Source organism: Microcebus murinus, chromosome 10 (genome assembly GCF_040939455.1).
Source record: "Microcebus murinus isolate Inina chromosome 10, M.murinus_Inina_mat1.0, whole genome shotgun sequence".
Lineage (NCBI taxonomy): Eukaryota > Metazoa > Chordata > Mammalia > Primates > Cheirogaleidae > Microcebus > Microcebus murinus.
The window spans coordinates 46,174,671-46,189,558 of NC_134113.1; the positions used below are offsets into that span (position 1 = coordinate 46,174,671).

Consider the following 14,888-nt stretch of genomic DNA (forward strand, 5'->3'; position numbering starts at 1 on the left):
CTCCTGACTTCCACCCCTTCCCCAGACAAGGTCCCTGTCTCTGTCTTTATTTCATGTTGTAATTCTTGGCAACAATATTAACAACAATGGTCTCTATCAACAGGCATTGGGTAACCCAGTGATCAGGACCGAATCTGGTACCAGCCCAGGAGACCTGGCAGATTGTGACAAGCTTTGCACAAAGGCTGTGTGTTAGTGGTGGATACCAGTGTTTTCAGGGTTAGCACCACGGAACATCTGAAATCACTCATACAATTGTTTCTTGTTTCTTCTCAGGTTACAGTTCCTGGATATGATCCATACTTCACAGAGGTGTTTATTCCAAAGAAATCCCAGAACTTCAGTGCTCTTACAAAGGATATTCGACTTCCATTCCAGGGGCAATTGAATTCTATCCAAGTATCAAATCTTTCATGCCCAACGATTCCTCTTTACAGAGATTTGCCAGGCCACTCAGCAGCAACAAAGCCTAGTTTGTTCTTATTTTTAGTGACTCTTTTGCACATATTTTTCAAATAAAGTGAAATGTGAAACTCAACCCCCATCACCTCCTGGAATCAAGGATCACTCACGCCAGGTCACTGCAGCCCTAATTCCCTCTAGTGGGACCTCGGCTGGATAAACTCCATGGTCTTCCCGAAGGAGAGAAATGGATGTTTCCAAATCCTGCAATATGTGATACGTGGTGATAATGAAAGGAATGATTCAGTCTTGATCATGAACGGAAGACACCTGCCTAGCAAGTACTGCTTATTTACACTTAAATTAATCTTGAAGTAGCCTTAGAATTTTTAAGAAGTTAAACCTGAGAATCAAAAAAGAAGTCCCTGCAAGAAAAAAAATGAGCTAATTTTGTATACAGAGAGCCAGATGAATATAAGCAGTAAAGATGAACATCTGCTGATCACCTGCTATGTACAGGACCTTGCCATGAGTGCTACATGTGGAGAGATAGTAAGTGCCATAGATGGTTAGTTCTCAGCAAAGGGAGAAATGATCATAGGACTGGGAATAGTTGTGCAAATGTTCTAATGAGAGAAAATAGGCAACCATGTCTCAGTGGCTCAAGAAAATACGGGCCCGATGGGGTGTGTCTGCAGAGCCCCAAAGCAACAGGTCAATCAAGTCAGTCTCTCTCCCTCCAGAGCCCTGACCCTGCCTGTCTGCACCCGGGTGCCACAGTCCTATATTACGCTGACGGCCCCCACAGGTGTAACTCATGTCACGCCCCCACAGGTGCCCTGCACCGATGCAACAGCTTTCTCGGCCTCCTGCTCCCAGACTTCGTCTCTTCAAGTGCATCCTCCACACAGCCCCGGGGGAGGGGAGCTGTTTGAAACAAAAATCAGCAACGGCTTGTGTTAATAGTTCGTCAATAGGTAACATGCTGTTTGTGTCCCCTGTATCTGGAATGCCATCCTGACTCGCTACATTTCCTTTTCCACGCCTTTTAAAACTCAGTGCTGGTATCAGCTCCACTAGTAGGCCTTTGCTGACCATCACCCCATTCAATTCCATTCCACTCCTCCAGGCATTCTGGGGTCAGGGGCCCTTCCTCTTTTCTCCCCAAAGTAAACTGATTATCTCTAATATTGGATTTACAACCCTCTGCTATGATCTTCGTCGTCAGCGCACAGCACAAACTATCCTGCGGACTGTGAGTGCCGGCTGTGGGCAAGGTTTCGCGGCCGGTGAGCACAGAACCGAAGTGGTTAAAGAGAAAAAAAACAATAGCAACTCTGGTCGGCAGATTTCTAAGTGCTGTGTATCACTCACGGAAAGTGAACTGCCTTGGTTCTTACTTTAAATGGAAAGTTCAAAGGATCCAGAAATAAAACCATACTGGGCTTGTACGTGGTGAGTGCTCGAGAACCATAAAAGAATGAGTAAAAACATGGGCATCTAGTAGGCATTTCTGTGCCAAGTTTATTCATACATGTACAAAATCATACATGTTAATATAAACAGAATTTGTAGTCTCTTTTTAAACCACTTATAAAATCTGGCAATAACCTGAGTATCTTGATCATTTTTATTTAAATAAGCAGTACTTTATTGTAGACTTGAATGTATTAATAGTAATATAATATTGCAGAAAATGATTTTGGCATATTACGAATGAAAGTATATAAAACTCAACTTGATTTGCCATCATCCCCCAAACAGTTTTTTCAACTGGGCATTCTGAGTTCTAACTTTTCTTTAGGATAGCAGTTTTTGAAGGGACATGAACTAAAATCTGAATTGGTTCATAAGCCTGAATGTAATTAAGGGGGTGGGGGTGGGGTTATTTCTTATTGAAATAATGTTTTTAAAATCAGACATTTGTATGAGAATCAAACTTAAAATTATTTAAAGACTAAACAAAGCACCACCATAGCATTTTGACTGTGGCTGGACCAGGTCCTCAAACCTCTCTGCCTAACACCTTTCCTATTGCCCCCCTCCCTCTGAGACTGGTGGCTATATGCTCCTTGGGCTCCAAGTTTGGGTATAATTTCTTTTAGAGAGAAACCAACATAATAAAAGTTTTCAAATGATAATTAGAAGGCAGGAGCCCTGGGTTCTAATCCACCACACATTGTTTCTTTGTCTGTAAAATGAAGATCCCCGCTTATCAGCAATTCTGTGACTGTTAGAAACTGTGGTAGGACCTGTCACATTTTTGGTGCTTGCCCTAGTGGAGGGAAGATAGTTAACACTCAGATTGATAAATATTTGGAAGGTAGTCTAATATACCTTCTTAAAGACCAAATCTGTTGCCTCAGATATAAACAGAATCGACCTGAAAACTGAAACAATGGTTAGCTAGAATGATCATCTAATATTTAAGGAAACTTTCATAAAGTATTATAACATAGGTTTTTCTCACTGTACCTATTCAAATTTTGGTAAATGTTAACATGAATGAATCTAAATAGTGGGGAGCATTTTAGAAAATGTTAAGTCCCTGCAGGCAAGTGTCAGTGTTGATTTTGGTGCTTAATTTATCACATTCAGACTTGAACTGTTGGATGTATCAGAAATTATAAAAGCCTCTTCTCAACATTTTTGAAAGTCTTTCTAAGAAATCAATGTTGTGTTTTGTTCCAGGAGCAAATTTATATTTGTGATCTGTTTCTAAAAAGGGTATGAGTTAGTGCTATGTTTGGAAAGTAAAAATATCTAGTGCTGGGTTGGAAATATTTTTTCCTAGAAAATCCAGAAAAAATAAGCATAGCACATTGTCTTATTACAACAGGATAAGGTGCTTATTGAGAAGTTTGGTTGTTTTATTCTATATCATAACAATACAGTCGATGTTTATTTTATGACAGATACTTTATATTTTCCCCATGACTTTAGATGGGAAAAGGGGAGAAAACAATGATGGGCAGATTGGTTAAAGAGCACCAAATGTTCACAATACTGTACCTAAAACAGAAGTTTGGGTTTGTTATAGACTTTATATTATACCAACTAATAAGCAGATATTATACTGTATTGCTCACAGCCCATTTTATCATACTTTACCATATGAACTACTCCACAGCCTTTTATAGATGTTTCATAGCTGATTTTACAAGTTTTCTTAGTGACTTTCTTTTGTACTATAATTAAGAATTTATTAAAATGCACAAGTTGTCAAAGACTGTAAAGTTTATTGGGGAGGGGCCACAACTACCTCTTAGTTTAGTAAACTTAGAATATTTCTGATTCTCAATAAAGAACTAATTATTCATAAAATAATGAATGCTGTTTCTTTCTATTACCTTAAAAATAATACTTATACAAGTGTAACAAAGTCCACTAAAGAGAACTGATTGCCACCAAATAAAGCCTAGGGAAGATCAAATTTAATGACCTTTTATGAGGCAATAATACTGCAACAACTCTTCAAAGTCCAGATAGTTCCTCCAGAACATTTCACATATGCTATATGTTATTTGTATCATATGTAATATATTCCAAATTAATTTATATCATGGGGCAGTGTGTGCCATGGACAAGATGATGGATGAAAAGTGTGCCTTCTGGCCACACAAAAAAATTTTGGAAAATTCACAATTCCAATGTTGTAAGAATTGAAACCATGCAGAAAATAAATGGATTTCCCAAACATACTTCGTCATGGAACCACTTTCTTAAATAATTTAGCCTTGTACCAGCTCTTTGAACTAACATTCCTGAATCTGCAAATACATTTTGGGAAATACTGATAGAGAAGTCTTTTGTTCTGAATAACAAACTTTATTAATTTTCAAGTGCTTCTGAAACACAGAGCATAGTACTGAACAAAGAATTTGCCTCCAGTCAGAACTGGAAAACTAACAGTCCTAACCCTCATCAAATGCAATTCCCTGATAATATCAACCTAGTCATAGGACCAAGGTTGGGCACAAGTTTACATCTGCCCTCTGAAACAAACTACATAATTATAGTTTAAATGAGACATGGCTGAGTAGGAAATGGCTGAATTACGGATAACTTTTTTTGAGACAGTCTCCCTGTGTTGCCCGGGCTAGAGTATCGTGGCGTCAGCCTAGCTCACAGCAACCTCAAACTCCTGGGCTCAAGCAATCCTTCTGCCTCACCCTCCCGAGTAGCTGGGACTACGCATGTGCCACCATGCCCGGCTAATTTTTTCTATATATTTTTAGTTGGCCAATTAATTTTTTTATTTTTAGTAGAGACGGGGTTTCACTCTTGTTTAGGCTGGTCTCAAACTCCTGACCTTGAGCAATCTGCCTGCCTCTGCCTCCCAGAGTGCTAGGATTATAGGCATGAGCCACCATGCCCAGCCACAGATAATTTTTTTAAAGTGATAAATATCTCATTTTAGAAAATAAACTTGGAACAGTTTTCCTGTTTTCAAAAGAATTCATGATACAGGGACACCTTAGAACTCATTGGCATATTTTAACTAGACTTCAATATTTAAATTTGCAGCTCTTTAAAGCAGCCATTACAATCCCCTGTTCCACAAAAGCAAGGCAGGGTTTTAAAATGAACTAAAATTTTCAAATATTAGACATGCGGGGAAAAAGTAAATGTATAGACAGTGATTGGTCCATATCTGGATGGTAGAATTGTGTTTTTGCTTTTTCTACTTCATTTTTGAGATTGTCTACTTACTGCTTTTATAATGGAAGAAAAACAACTGGTTTATAGAATAGAACCTCAAATTTTAGAATCACCAGTTTACATAAATGATTGCTACACTTTTTTACATATTCATTAGACTTTTCCAGAGTTTATACTAAAATAACATACATCAAAAGCAGGCTGGGCACGGTGGCTCACGCCTGTAATCCTAGCACTTTGGGAGGCTGAGGCGGGTGGATCGTTTGAGCTCAGGAGTTCAAGACCAGCATGAGCAAGAGCGAGACCCGGTCTCTACTAAAAAAAATAGAAATTAGCTGGACACCTAAAAATATATATAGAAAAAAATTAGCTGGGCATGGTGGAGCAAGCCTGTAATCCCAGCTACTCAGGAGGCTGAGGCAGAAAGATCGCTTGAGCCCCAGAGTTTGAGATTGCTGTGAGCTAGGCTGATGCCACAGCACTCTAGCCCAGTCAACAGAGTGAGACTCCGTCTCAAAAAAGAAAAAAAAAAAGAGCAATTTTTTCCTAATTGATGAAGTTACGGACATTCATCCTTCAACACTAAAGCACAGTATTTTTTGAGCCAGCACAGTGCCACATGCCTGACATCCCAGCTGAAGTAGAAGGTCTGCTCAAGCCCAGGAGTTCAAGGCTAGCATGGGCAACATGGCAAGACCCCATCTCTTAAAAAAAAAAAAAAAGGAAGAAAAAGCATAGTATCCTTAGGCAGTATTTGTCTCATGAATCTCTGAAGGAACAATAGTAAAGGATTTTAGGACAGGAATGTAAAGTGGTTTGTTTGTTTGACAACTTAGAACTCCCATCATTTCCTTGCTCTCTAGGCCAGCAATTTCTCTTGGAGTGTTCTCTCAGCACTGTTAGGATGGGTCTACCATTAGTGGATACCTTCAGCTCTCCTAATGTGTTGCTTCCACCATGTGGTTAAAAAGTGTATAACTCTGAAGAGATTTGGTCTTCTATGCCTCTTACAAAAAGAAACAAATGTGAGAAAAGGAATGTGAGAAAAGAAAATTATCTGTGGCTGGGCATGGTGGCTCATGCCTATAATCCTAACACTCTGGGAGGCAGAGGCAGGCGGATTGCTCAAGGTCAGGAGTTTGAGACCAGCCTAAACAAGAGTGAAACCCCGTCTCTACTAAAAATAAAAAAATTAATTGGCCAACTAAAATGTGGAAAAAGTATTTTTATAGGAGGGATTTTGTTAGAGAAAAGCCTTTTCAATTCTCTCATAATTCTGACATGAACTTTTAAAGACCACTGTTTCCTTAGAACGTTTCTCTTTTTTGCCATTTATTGTACAGACAATATTTTTTTCAGGATGTTTTTTAGTTGGCGTGGGGGGGGATTTGGAGGAAGAGGGGAACAGGGTCTAGCTCTATCACCCAGGCTAGAGTGCAGTAGCGTCATCATAGCTCACTGCAACCTCAAACTCCTGGGATCAAGCAATTCTCTTGCCTCAGCTTTCCGAGTAGCTGGGACTATAGGTACTCACCACCACACCCAGCTAATTTTGACTTTTTGTAGAGATGGGGTCTTGCTGTACTGCCCAGGCTGGTCCCGAACTCCGGGCCTCAAGCAATCATCCCAAAGTACTAGATTACAGGTGTGAGTCACCATACCCTACAATAGTGCTTTTTATGCTGACAAGTGGCATGATGGTTAGCCTAAGATCCCTTCCCTTCTCCCAGCTATATCCCTTCTAGACCATTCACTATCGCTCAGGAAACTACTTAAGCCAGGCTACCATGTGATGACCCAAGTGAGGATAGGGAGAAAACAGCATTTCCTAGTCCTACTAACCTACACCACTATTCTCTCAAGTTGGTCTTATTCAATGCCTATGAGGCTCCCAACTGCATCCAGCTACCCAGTGATAAGTGTGCTTTCAGGGTGGGCAGGCATGACCATTCTAAAAGAAACACATTTAGACTTGTGTCTTTAGTTACTCAAATATGACATTCAATTTTTAACGACTCATTATGAGAAAATTATTTCTAAGAACCAATAATCACATTCTTGAAACAATTCTTAATCATTTATTTGCAAATCAATATATGTATATTAAACCTAAAAATTTAGACAATCAAGACATTAGTAATCCATAAGCATGTAGAGATCTATTTGCAAATTTAAAATGTATAAATAGCATAGTCATTCCAGACATATAACCTAAATGTAGTTCATTTATAATTTCATTTATACTATCAACTCTCCTCAGAAAAAATGGATACACTTGGTTCTAGTTGAAGTATTATAAATTCCAAATAAAGCTTGTTGTATTTGAGGACCTCCAAAGCTGGAGTACTGATCACTTCAGCCATTTGTTTCCTACTTATATGATGGGTAAGTGGTAAGTTGTGTGTGCATGGTGTGTGTACATGGTTTCAAAACAACATGTACTGTAATTGGCACATAAAGTGGCTATGCAAAATCATCCCTCAGGTTGAGTCTAAACTTACAGTTCACTTGATTTTGTTGTCTTCACCTGGATGTATAACAACTCACACACAGAACACTGGGACCTTAGACCAAGGTGATTACTTTCACTACTTTCACATCTTTGCTGAAGATTCTTATTTAAATATAAATCAAGAAGTTAATCTCCACAGTCTGAGATATCTTTTTACTTTAGAAATTTTTTTTAGAATTTTTAATTCATCTACAATAATTGCACATATTTATGGGGTAAAATGTGATGTTTTGACACATGTATACAGTGTGAAATGATCAAACTGAGGTAACTAGCATACCCATCAATTCAAACATTTATCATTTCTTTGAAGTAAGAACATTCCAAGTCCTCTCTTCTAGCTATTTTGAAACATTCAATACATTATTGTTAACTATAGTAACCCTACTATGCAACAGAACACAATAACTTATGCCTAATTGTAACTTTGTACCCATTAGGAAGGGTTTTATGTGCAAATAATGGACAGATGTTCTACCCATAAATTCTGTTTTCCAGAAGCAGAAAGAAGCTTTTTAAACGAAAAACCACGTAAATCTTAAAGGCACTGGGATTCCTCTGCTTCTAGATTTAATTGCTAGGCTAGAAAAATAAACCTTGTTCTACTAGGCATCACAAGTTAGAACTGAGTATTGCCAAAGTGGAAATAATATAGTGCCATTTCGGGCAAGGAGTATTCAGCGCTCATCTCCAACATCCACAACTACCCATAACAACAGTGAAACCAGGTCAAAAGAGTACAGCATAAATAGGCTTCATTATGTAAGGCCATTATGTTCTTCTAAGATGCTAATAAACCAAAATAGGAAATACTGAAATCAAATTAAAATATATTATTTGAGGCTCACTGTCATACAAATTGATAGTTCCTTGTTGTATCCTACCTTCTAAGACATTTTACTACAAATAAAATTTTATTTTATATATCACTAGACATGAATTTTTGCCATTAGTTATTACATAAATGCTACCTGGTACCATTACCCAAAGGGCATGACCATTTTATGTCCATATTTCACTTCTGTATTTACAGAATTTCCATGATTCACACATCTAACAGTAAAGATTTAACACTGAGACGCAATCTAACATCCATAATATCACGTTTTGCAAACAGCAATGTAGAAGTATTTTTAATCACTCTTGAGCAGGGTTATGTAAAAAATAAATCAATAATTTAGAAGTTCTAACTCTCTAAAGGAGATTTTCAAATGTACAGACAGAAATGGTTGCAATGAGATTTTCTAAGAAACATATTCCATGTCCACGTTACTGTATTAATAACTGCTATAGCTTCTTTTCCTTCAGCTGCTTTCCTTTACCTCCAAGAGGGGCCCAGATAAGATGTTTTGCTTGACTTCTTTGATGTCCTGAACTTTCTGTAGCTCTTTATTTTTCTTGAATTTGTTCATTATAAATTTAGCTTGGCATTTCTGTTTCATCTCTTCAACTTTCTTCATTGAGTCATCAGTTTTATTCTATAGCTCTTGTTGGCATTTGATAGACTCATTTCTGTTGTTCAAAATCAAATGAATTAGGTCTTTACACTAGCTGCTTTTACAGAATGCTTTTTAGTCTACCTGACCTTGTGAGAATTGCACTTTTTAAAGTTTTTATGACATATGGACTTACAGAATCTGAACAGCTTGCAACAGGTACAGATAAACATCATGCCATGGCCAGGGAAGATGGGCCCCAAAGGGAACTAACACTTCTTAATATGCATGGTCCTTACCGACCAACGCCAAGCTTGACAGGAAGCCAACAGATATTTTAGAATCCTATGTTCTGATCCTGTCTTTCTTGAAGGAAAGTGATACCTAATTTCTGCATAATTCAGAAAGAACTTATAACCAACCTTTTCAGCTAGTTTTAAAATGAGCAATTCTGTTTATCAAATTTCTGAATTCACAAGTTTCTAAAACTGGCCTTAAGAAAAGGTCCGAAACCTAGGCAACTACCAAGAACCACATAACCGAGCCCAAGGTCCTTCAAAGCATCTTAGAGCTGTTTTTCAACATAGGGGCAACAGATTCCACTAAATCCTGAAAAGGATCCTTTGTGACAAAGGGACTGGTATACTAGGTTAGACTCCCAAGACAATTCCCCATTTTACTAGGGAGCCTTAAAAAAGTTTTGTCTTATGAGGCAATTCTCACTAACATCATCACCACCTATCCCTTCTACAGTATAATCAGAGACTAGAGAATAAGGAGTACATTTTTACTTACATAGCACCAAATACAACTGTTAACTTTTTTACCTAGAGTATATTCATGCCGCTCAGAAGAGAAAAACAAAAATCAAAAGATTTAAGAGTATCAAAAAATTTAAATATTAACACCTGTCAAAACATTTTCTCCTTACATGAAAGATACTGAATAAGTTACATTTAGATGTCCTACACACATATATATTAATTTTAAAAATCAGATACTTCTAAGAGAAAGTAGAAATTATTTAAAATGAGGGGGATGAGTAAGGGATGGAGCTATATATCCAATTCAAATTACATTAAAAGCCAAATATAAACAGAAGTGAAATTTTCCTAAAAGCAAATAAATAGTCACTATTCTCCTCCCAAAGTAGGTAAATTACAGTAAAGAGAAGAAATCTTCATGGACTGAGATATACTTTGATATATGTAAATAAAAATGTTTCATGCTGTCTAAACTTTTAGGGTTATATAGTAACTCTTTCATGGACAGATCAACTAGGGGAAATAAGTTAGCACAATCATTTGAATTGGTTGTCTACATACTGGGCAGGGCTTATTCCTTTTCTTTAGCTTCTTTGCACATGTAAAACATGCCATAAGATGTCCTGTTTTGCCATGGACAATGCAACCATTTTTAGGTCGACCTTGGCAAATCACGCAAGGTTCAATGGCATTAAGAGGAAAGCTAGATTCCATATTTTCTTCTTTGTCTTGTGTTTCTTCCCTCTCAAACTCTTTGACGTCTTCTTGGCTACTATAAATAATACTATTAGAAGTTGATGGCTGAGAATAGTCCTCACTTTCTTGTGACTGGGAGGTTTGTGTGATTTTATCATCATTTTCCTCAAGACATGACTCTTTGGAATCATTCACTGTAGTTTTTTTACAATCTGGAACATCAAAGCCCTCTTCTGCTTGTGTTGAGTTTTCTAGTTTGGCTTTTTCCGAGATAACCCCTCTATTTTTCCCTTTATCTTCAGGAAGCCAATTCTCACGAAGTGCCCAACATCTGTTGCAATGTGGTGGAAGGGGAGGATTCATTTCATTGCATGAAGTACACTTCCAATAGTCCTTCATTGAAATAAGACACAAAGTTAGTTTCTGTAACTCTTTACTAGTCATACCGTTATTAGCAACTTCTGTATAAAGTAAAATAATAACACAGCTCAGTTTTCAGCATTTCATGTTTTATATAAAATAGTCAATGTGTACAGCATGAAGACTATAGTTAATAATATTGTATCCTTAAAATGTACTAAGAGTAGATTTTAGGTTCTTTAACCACACAGACAAAAAAGATAACTATTAGAGACAACAGATACTTAATTTGCTTGACTGTAGTAATTATTTCACTATATATGTCAAAATATCATACTTGCATGCCTCAAATATATACAATAAAATAAAGATTTTAAAAAGTCAATATGTAACAGTCATGTAACAAGTATAAGATGGCAAGCACATTTTTTTCCCAGCCATATCAGCCTGAAAAATCCTGAAACTAAAAATATATTTACTGTGATATTTTTAATTTTTTTTATCTTTTTGAGACAGAGTCTTACTTTGTTGCCTGGGCCAGAGTGCATGGCATCAGCCTAGCTCACAGCAACCTCAAACTCCTGGGCTCAAGCAATCCTTCTGCCTCAGCCTTCCAAGTAACTGGGACTACAGGCATGTACCACCATGCCTGGTTAATTTTTTTTTTATATATATATTTTTAGTTGACCAATTAATTTCTTTCTATTTTCTGGTAGAGACAGGTCTCGCTCTTGCTCAGGCTGGTTTCGAACTCCTGACCTTGAGCAATCCACCTGCCTTGACCTCCCAGAGTGCTAGTTTTTCTATATATTTTTAGTTGTTCAGCTAATTTCTTTTTATTTTTAGTAGAGACAAGGTCTCACTCTTGCTCAGGCTGGTCTCAAACTCCTGAGCTCAAACGATCCACCTGTCTCAGCCTCACAGAATGCTAGGATTATAGGAGTGAGCCACCGCACCCGGCTTTTACTGTCATATTGATACCTGCAAAGTTATCTGTTTCAAGATACAGATACAGTTAGTTCATTTAGTTGAAGCAAGTGCTATGGGATATTTTACTCTGTAAAGAAGCATGGACCCACTCCCTCAAAGCCTCAACCATGCCACTATCCCTAGAGTTCACCTAATCAATCTAGATGAAATGTGCCTCCTAGAGAATGCCTCCCAATACCAGTGGCTAGGACTACCTTAGCTATACCCTAAATCAGGCGTCCTCAAACTACAGCCCGCGGGCCACATGCAGGTATTTTTGCCCGTTTGGTTTTTTTTACTTCAAAATAAGATGTGTGCAGTGTGCATAGGAATTTGTTCATAGTTTTTTTAAAACTATAGTCCGGCCCTCCAATGGTCTGAGGGACAGTAAACTGGCCCCCTGTTTAAAAAGTTTGAGGACCCCTGCTCTAAACCCATGGCTCAACTGAGTACTCCTTAATTCCACTCAAGAGGGAAATGCTACAACATTCTTCTCAGCAAAACCTGTCATCCTTGGTCGCTATCCATAATGCATGCATGCCCTTTTGTCTAGCCTCTCCTGTGTTCCAAATCTGTAACTGCCCAGTGCTTCTTCCTTATCCAAGCCTTTTCTCTCCCAAACCTTTCCATCATGCAATTTGAATAATAAACTCCCACATTCTCAGCCTTCTTACTGAATATATCCTTAACTCCTTGCCTTAACTTAAGCATGGTTCTTGCCTGAGGACACATTACAAGTAAAACAGCCATGAGAGGTCCTTTCTATTGTGACATGAGTATGTAACCATTTTGAGATTGCCTGACAAATGACATAAGACAGTAGTAATAAGGGCAGAGACTGGTCATTCTCCCACATTGGTTCTTTCAAGTTATCAAAGGTGGTTTCCTCTAAAACCAAAGACAAAGGTCTTGCAATGTGGGACAGAAAATGCTTCAAAAAGTCTAATAAATTGCAAGATCTACATCTAAATATTTTACTCGAATTGGTATCAGGTGGGTCAACTACTTACTTATTTTCTACTAATATAGCAAAAATTTTGAAAAAGATCTTAACATTTCATCTTTTTTGCATTTGTATAATTAGTGTTTCCAACTCAGAAAAAAATGGAATTTATTTCCCATTCAAATATAATAAAAGGCAGTATTAAGAACAAAAATTAAAGCAGTAATAATTTTTAAAAAAACCTTCTAATACCTCAGGAACCCATTGAAACATACATGAGATGTAAATATTTAAGTCTTAATTTCTTAAATGGCAAATTCTACCATATTCTATGAGTCAATGTTAAAAATGTTTAAACCAGGCACGGTAGCTTACACCTGTAATCTAGCACTCTGGGAGGCCCAGGTGGGAGGATTGCTTGTGCACAGGAGTGCAAAACCAGCCTGAACAAGAGCGAGACCCTGTCTCTACTAAAAATAGAAAAAATTAGCCGGGCGTTGTGGTGCGTGCCTGTAGTCCAAGCTCCCTGGGAGGCTGAGGCAAAGGATGGGTTGAACCCAGGAGTCTGAGGTTGCTGTGAGCTAGGCTGACGCCACGGCACTCACCTGGGCAACAGAGTAAGACTTTCTCTCAAAAAAAGAAAAAGCAGTTTACATTTACAAAAAAAATAAAGTTTACATTTGACAAAATTGCCAAAATGTTGGTAATTGTTAAAGTCAGGTGAGTACACTAAAGATTCATTACACCACTCTCTGTGCTGTACACACTTGATATTTTCCATATTAAAATCTTACAAAGTTCAAATTCTAGCACATAAAAATAAAGATTATAGCAAGAAATCTCACTGTAACAAATAGAAAAAAAATGCTTTAAATCATTTAGATTTTAAGAAAAGATTCTAACTTTAAAAAAACCACCTCATTTCAGAGAGAAGACTTCTAGACATATTTTCCTAATCTTGACCCCACTGTTATTTTTTGATTCCTTAAAAAAGTAGATATATACTTACAGCTAAGGAAATCTCAGGATCTTCTTCAAATGAATCTGTATCACTCTCCTCTGCCTGATACACAGTAACTCGATATACCTAATAAAACAAATTCATTAGCATCAATTCATCACCTTTTTTCCTTCAACAAAGAAGGCTTCTTAGTGGTAGGTCCTAAACAAACAGTGTGTATTACTATAAATGAAAAATTCTGAGATAATGGTCAAATGGAGCGAGAATAAAGGGGGAAAATGGAGGACAGTGAAATCTTCATCCACCCTGGGAAAAGTCAATAGATAGGACATTTAAAACCAAACCAAACAGTCAGCATAAGTGGTTTTATATTATAAATATGAGGGGAAATAGCAGAGAAATAGCTAGAAATGTTGAAGTCAGCCACTTCCAGAAAATAGATCTGGAGGTACTATTTGACTTTAACTGTGTATATGTTTCACTTTTATAAAAAGTTAATATCAAAAGAGGGTAACTGAATATTTTAAAAAATGAATAGACTGTTGTAAGAATGTTTATTAAGGCCTATTGACTTCTTGACATTAGCAAGAATATAACAATATATAAATCAAATGATAAGAATTATTAAAGCCCCAAGTATACAAACCAATACTCTAGTTTGAACAAATCAAGAGGCAAGGATTTCAAGTGAAATCTAAATGATTTGAATATATTATTTCAAACTCATCAAAGTCAACGAACATGGAAAATATTTAACAGTTTTCTAATATAATTGGAAGGAAAAAAACTACCTCATCATCTTCATCTGAGAGTTCTGGTCCTTCTTCACTAAGGCTATAATCTTCTGAATCAAGAGATTCAACCTCAAATTCTACACTAAATTGATCTGAAACTGAATCCTGATCCAGCCGATCACCTGAATGTTCACTTACACCGGCATCAAGATCCTAAAATAAGAAAAAAGCAATGTGATTTAATATACATTACCTCTTAGCCTCTGTAATAGCTTCCTAATTCATCCCTGTGCCTCTATTTTCTTCTCAGATCAATCCCACGCACTGGCACTAGATTAAAGTTCAAGGTTATCACTACTATTAATCCATTATTATTTCCCCTGTTCAAAACTCCATGCATAAAGGAAAAGGGCCACAGCCCCATAACACTGAAGGTACATACACAGTAT

At 37.2% G+C, this 14,888-nt stretch overlaps 2 protein-coding genes and 1 pseudogene across 6 annotated transcripts in view; 1 reads left to right on the plus strand and 2 right to left on the minus strand.

Annotated features, from left to right (window-relative positions):
• The window catches only part of CPM (carboxypeptidase M), an 80,763-nt gene extending 76,682 nt beyond the window's left edge, over nucleotides 1–4,081 (plus strand). The window contains exon 9 of one of the 2 annotated variants that reach the window (XM_076007176.1): nucleotides 277–4,075. In XM_076007176.1, the coding sequence (XP_075863291.1) occupies nucleotides 277–519 (243 nt within the window). In that variant the 3' untranslated portion in view covers nucleotides 520–4,075. Of the gene's footprint in view, nucleotides 1–276 lie in introns of both variants that reach the window. The other variant, XM_076007177.1, reaches the window with a different exon arrangement.
• A 3,038-nt stretch (nucleotides 4,082–7,119) lies between these two features.
• Nucleotides 7,120–14,888, minus strand: part of MDM2 (MDM2 proto-oncogene) — a 31,216-nt gene continuing 23,447 nt past the window's right edge. For all 4 annotated transcript variants that reach the window (XM_076007173.1, XM_076007174.1, XM_076007172.1 and 1 more), the window contains 3 exons: nucleotides 14,497–14,652; nucleotides 13,754–13,831; nucleotides 7,120–10,865 (listed from right to left, as the gene is read on the minus strand). In XM_076007173.1, coding sequence (XP_075863288.1) covers nucleotides 10,290–10,865; nucleotides 13,754–13,831; nucleotides 14,497–14,652 — 810 coding nt within the window. In that variant the 3' untranslated portion in view covers nucleotides 7,120–10,289. The remainder of the gene's footprint in view (nucleotides 10,866–13,753; nucleotides 13,832–14,496; nucleotides 14,653–14,888) is intronic.
• On the minus strand, nucleotides 8,846–9,302 carry LOC142873435 (putative ribosome biogenesis protein RLP24 pseudogene; annotated as a pseudogene).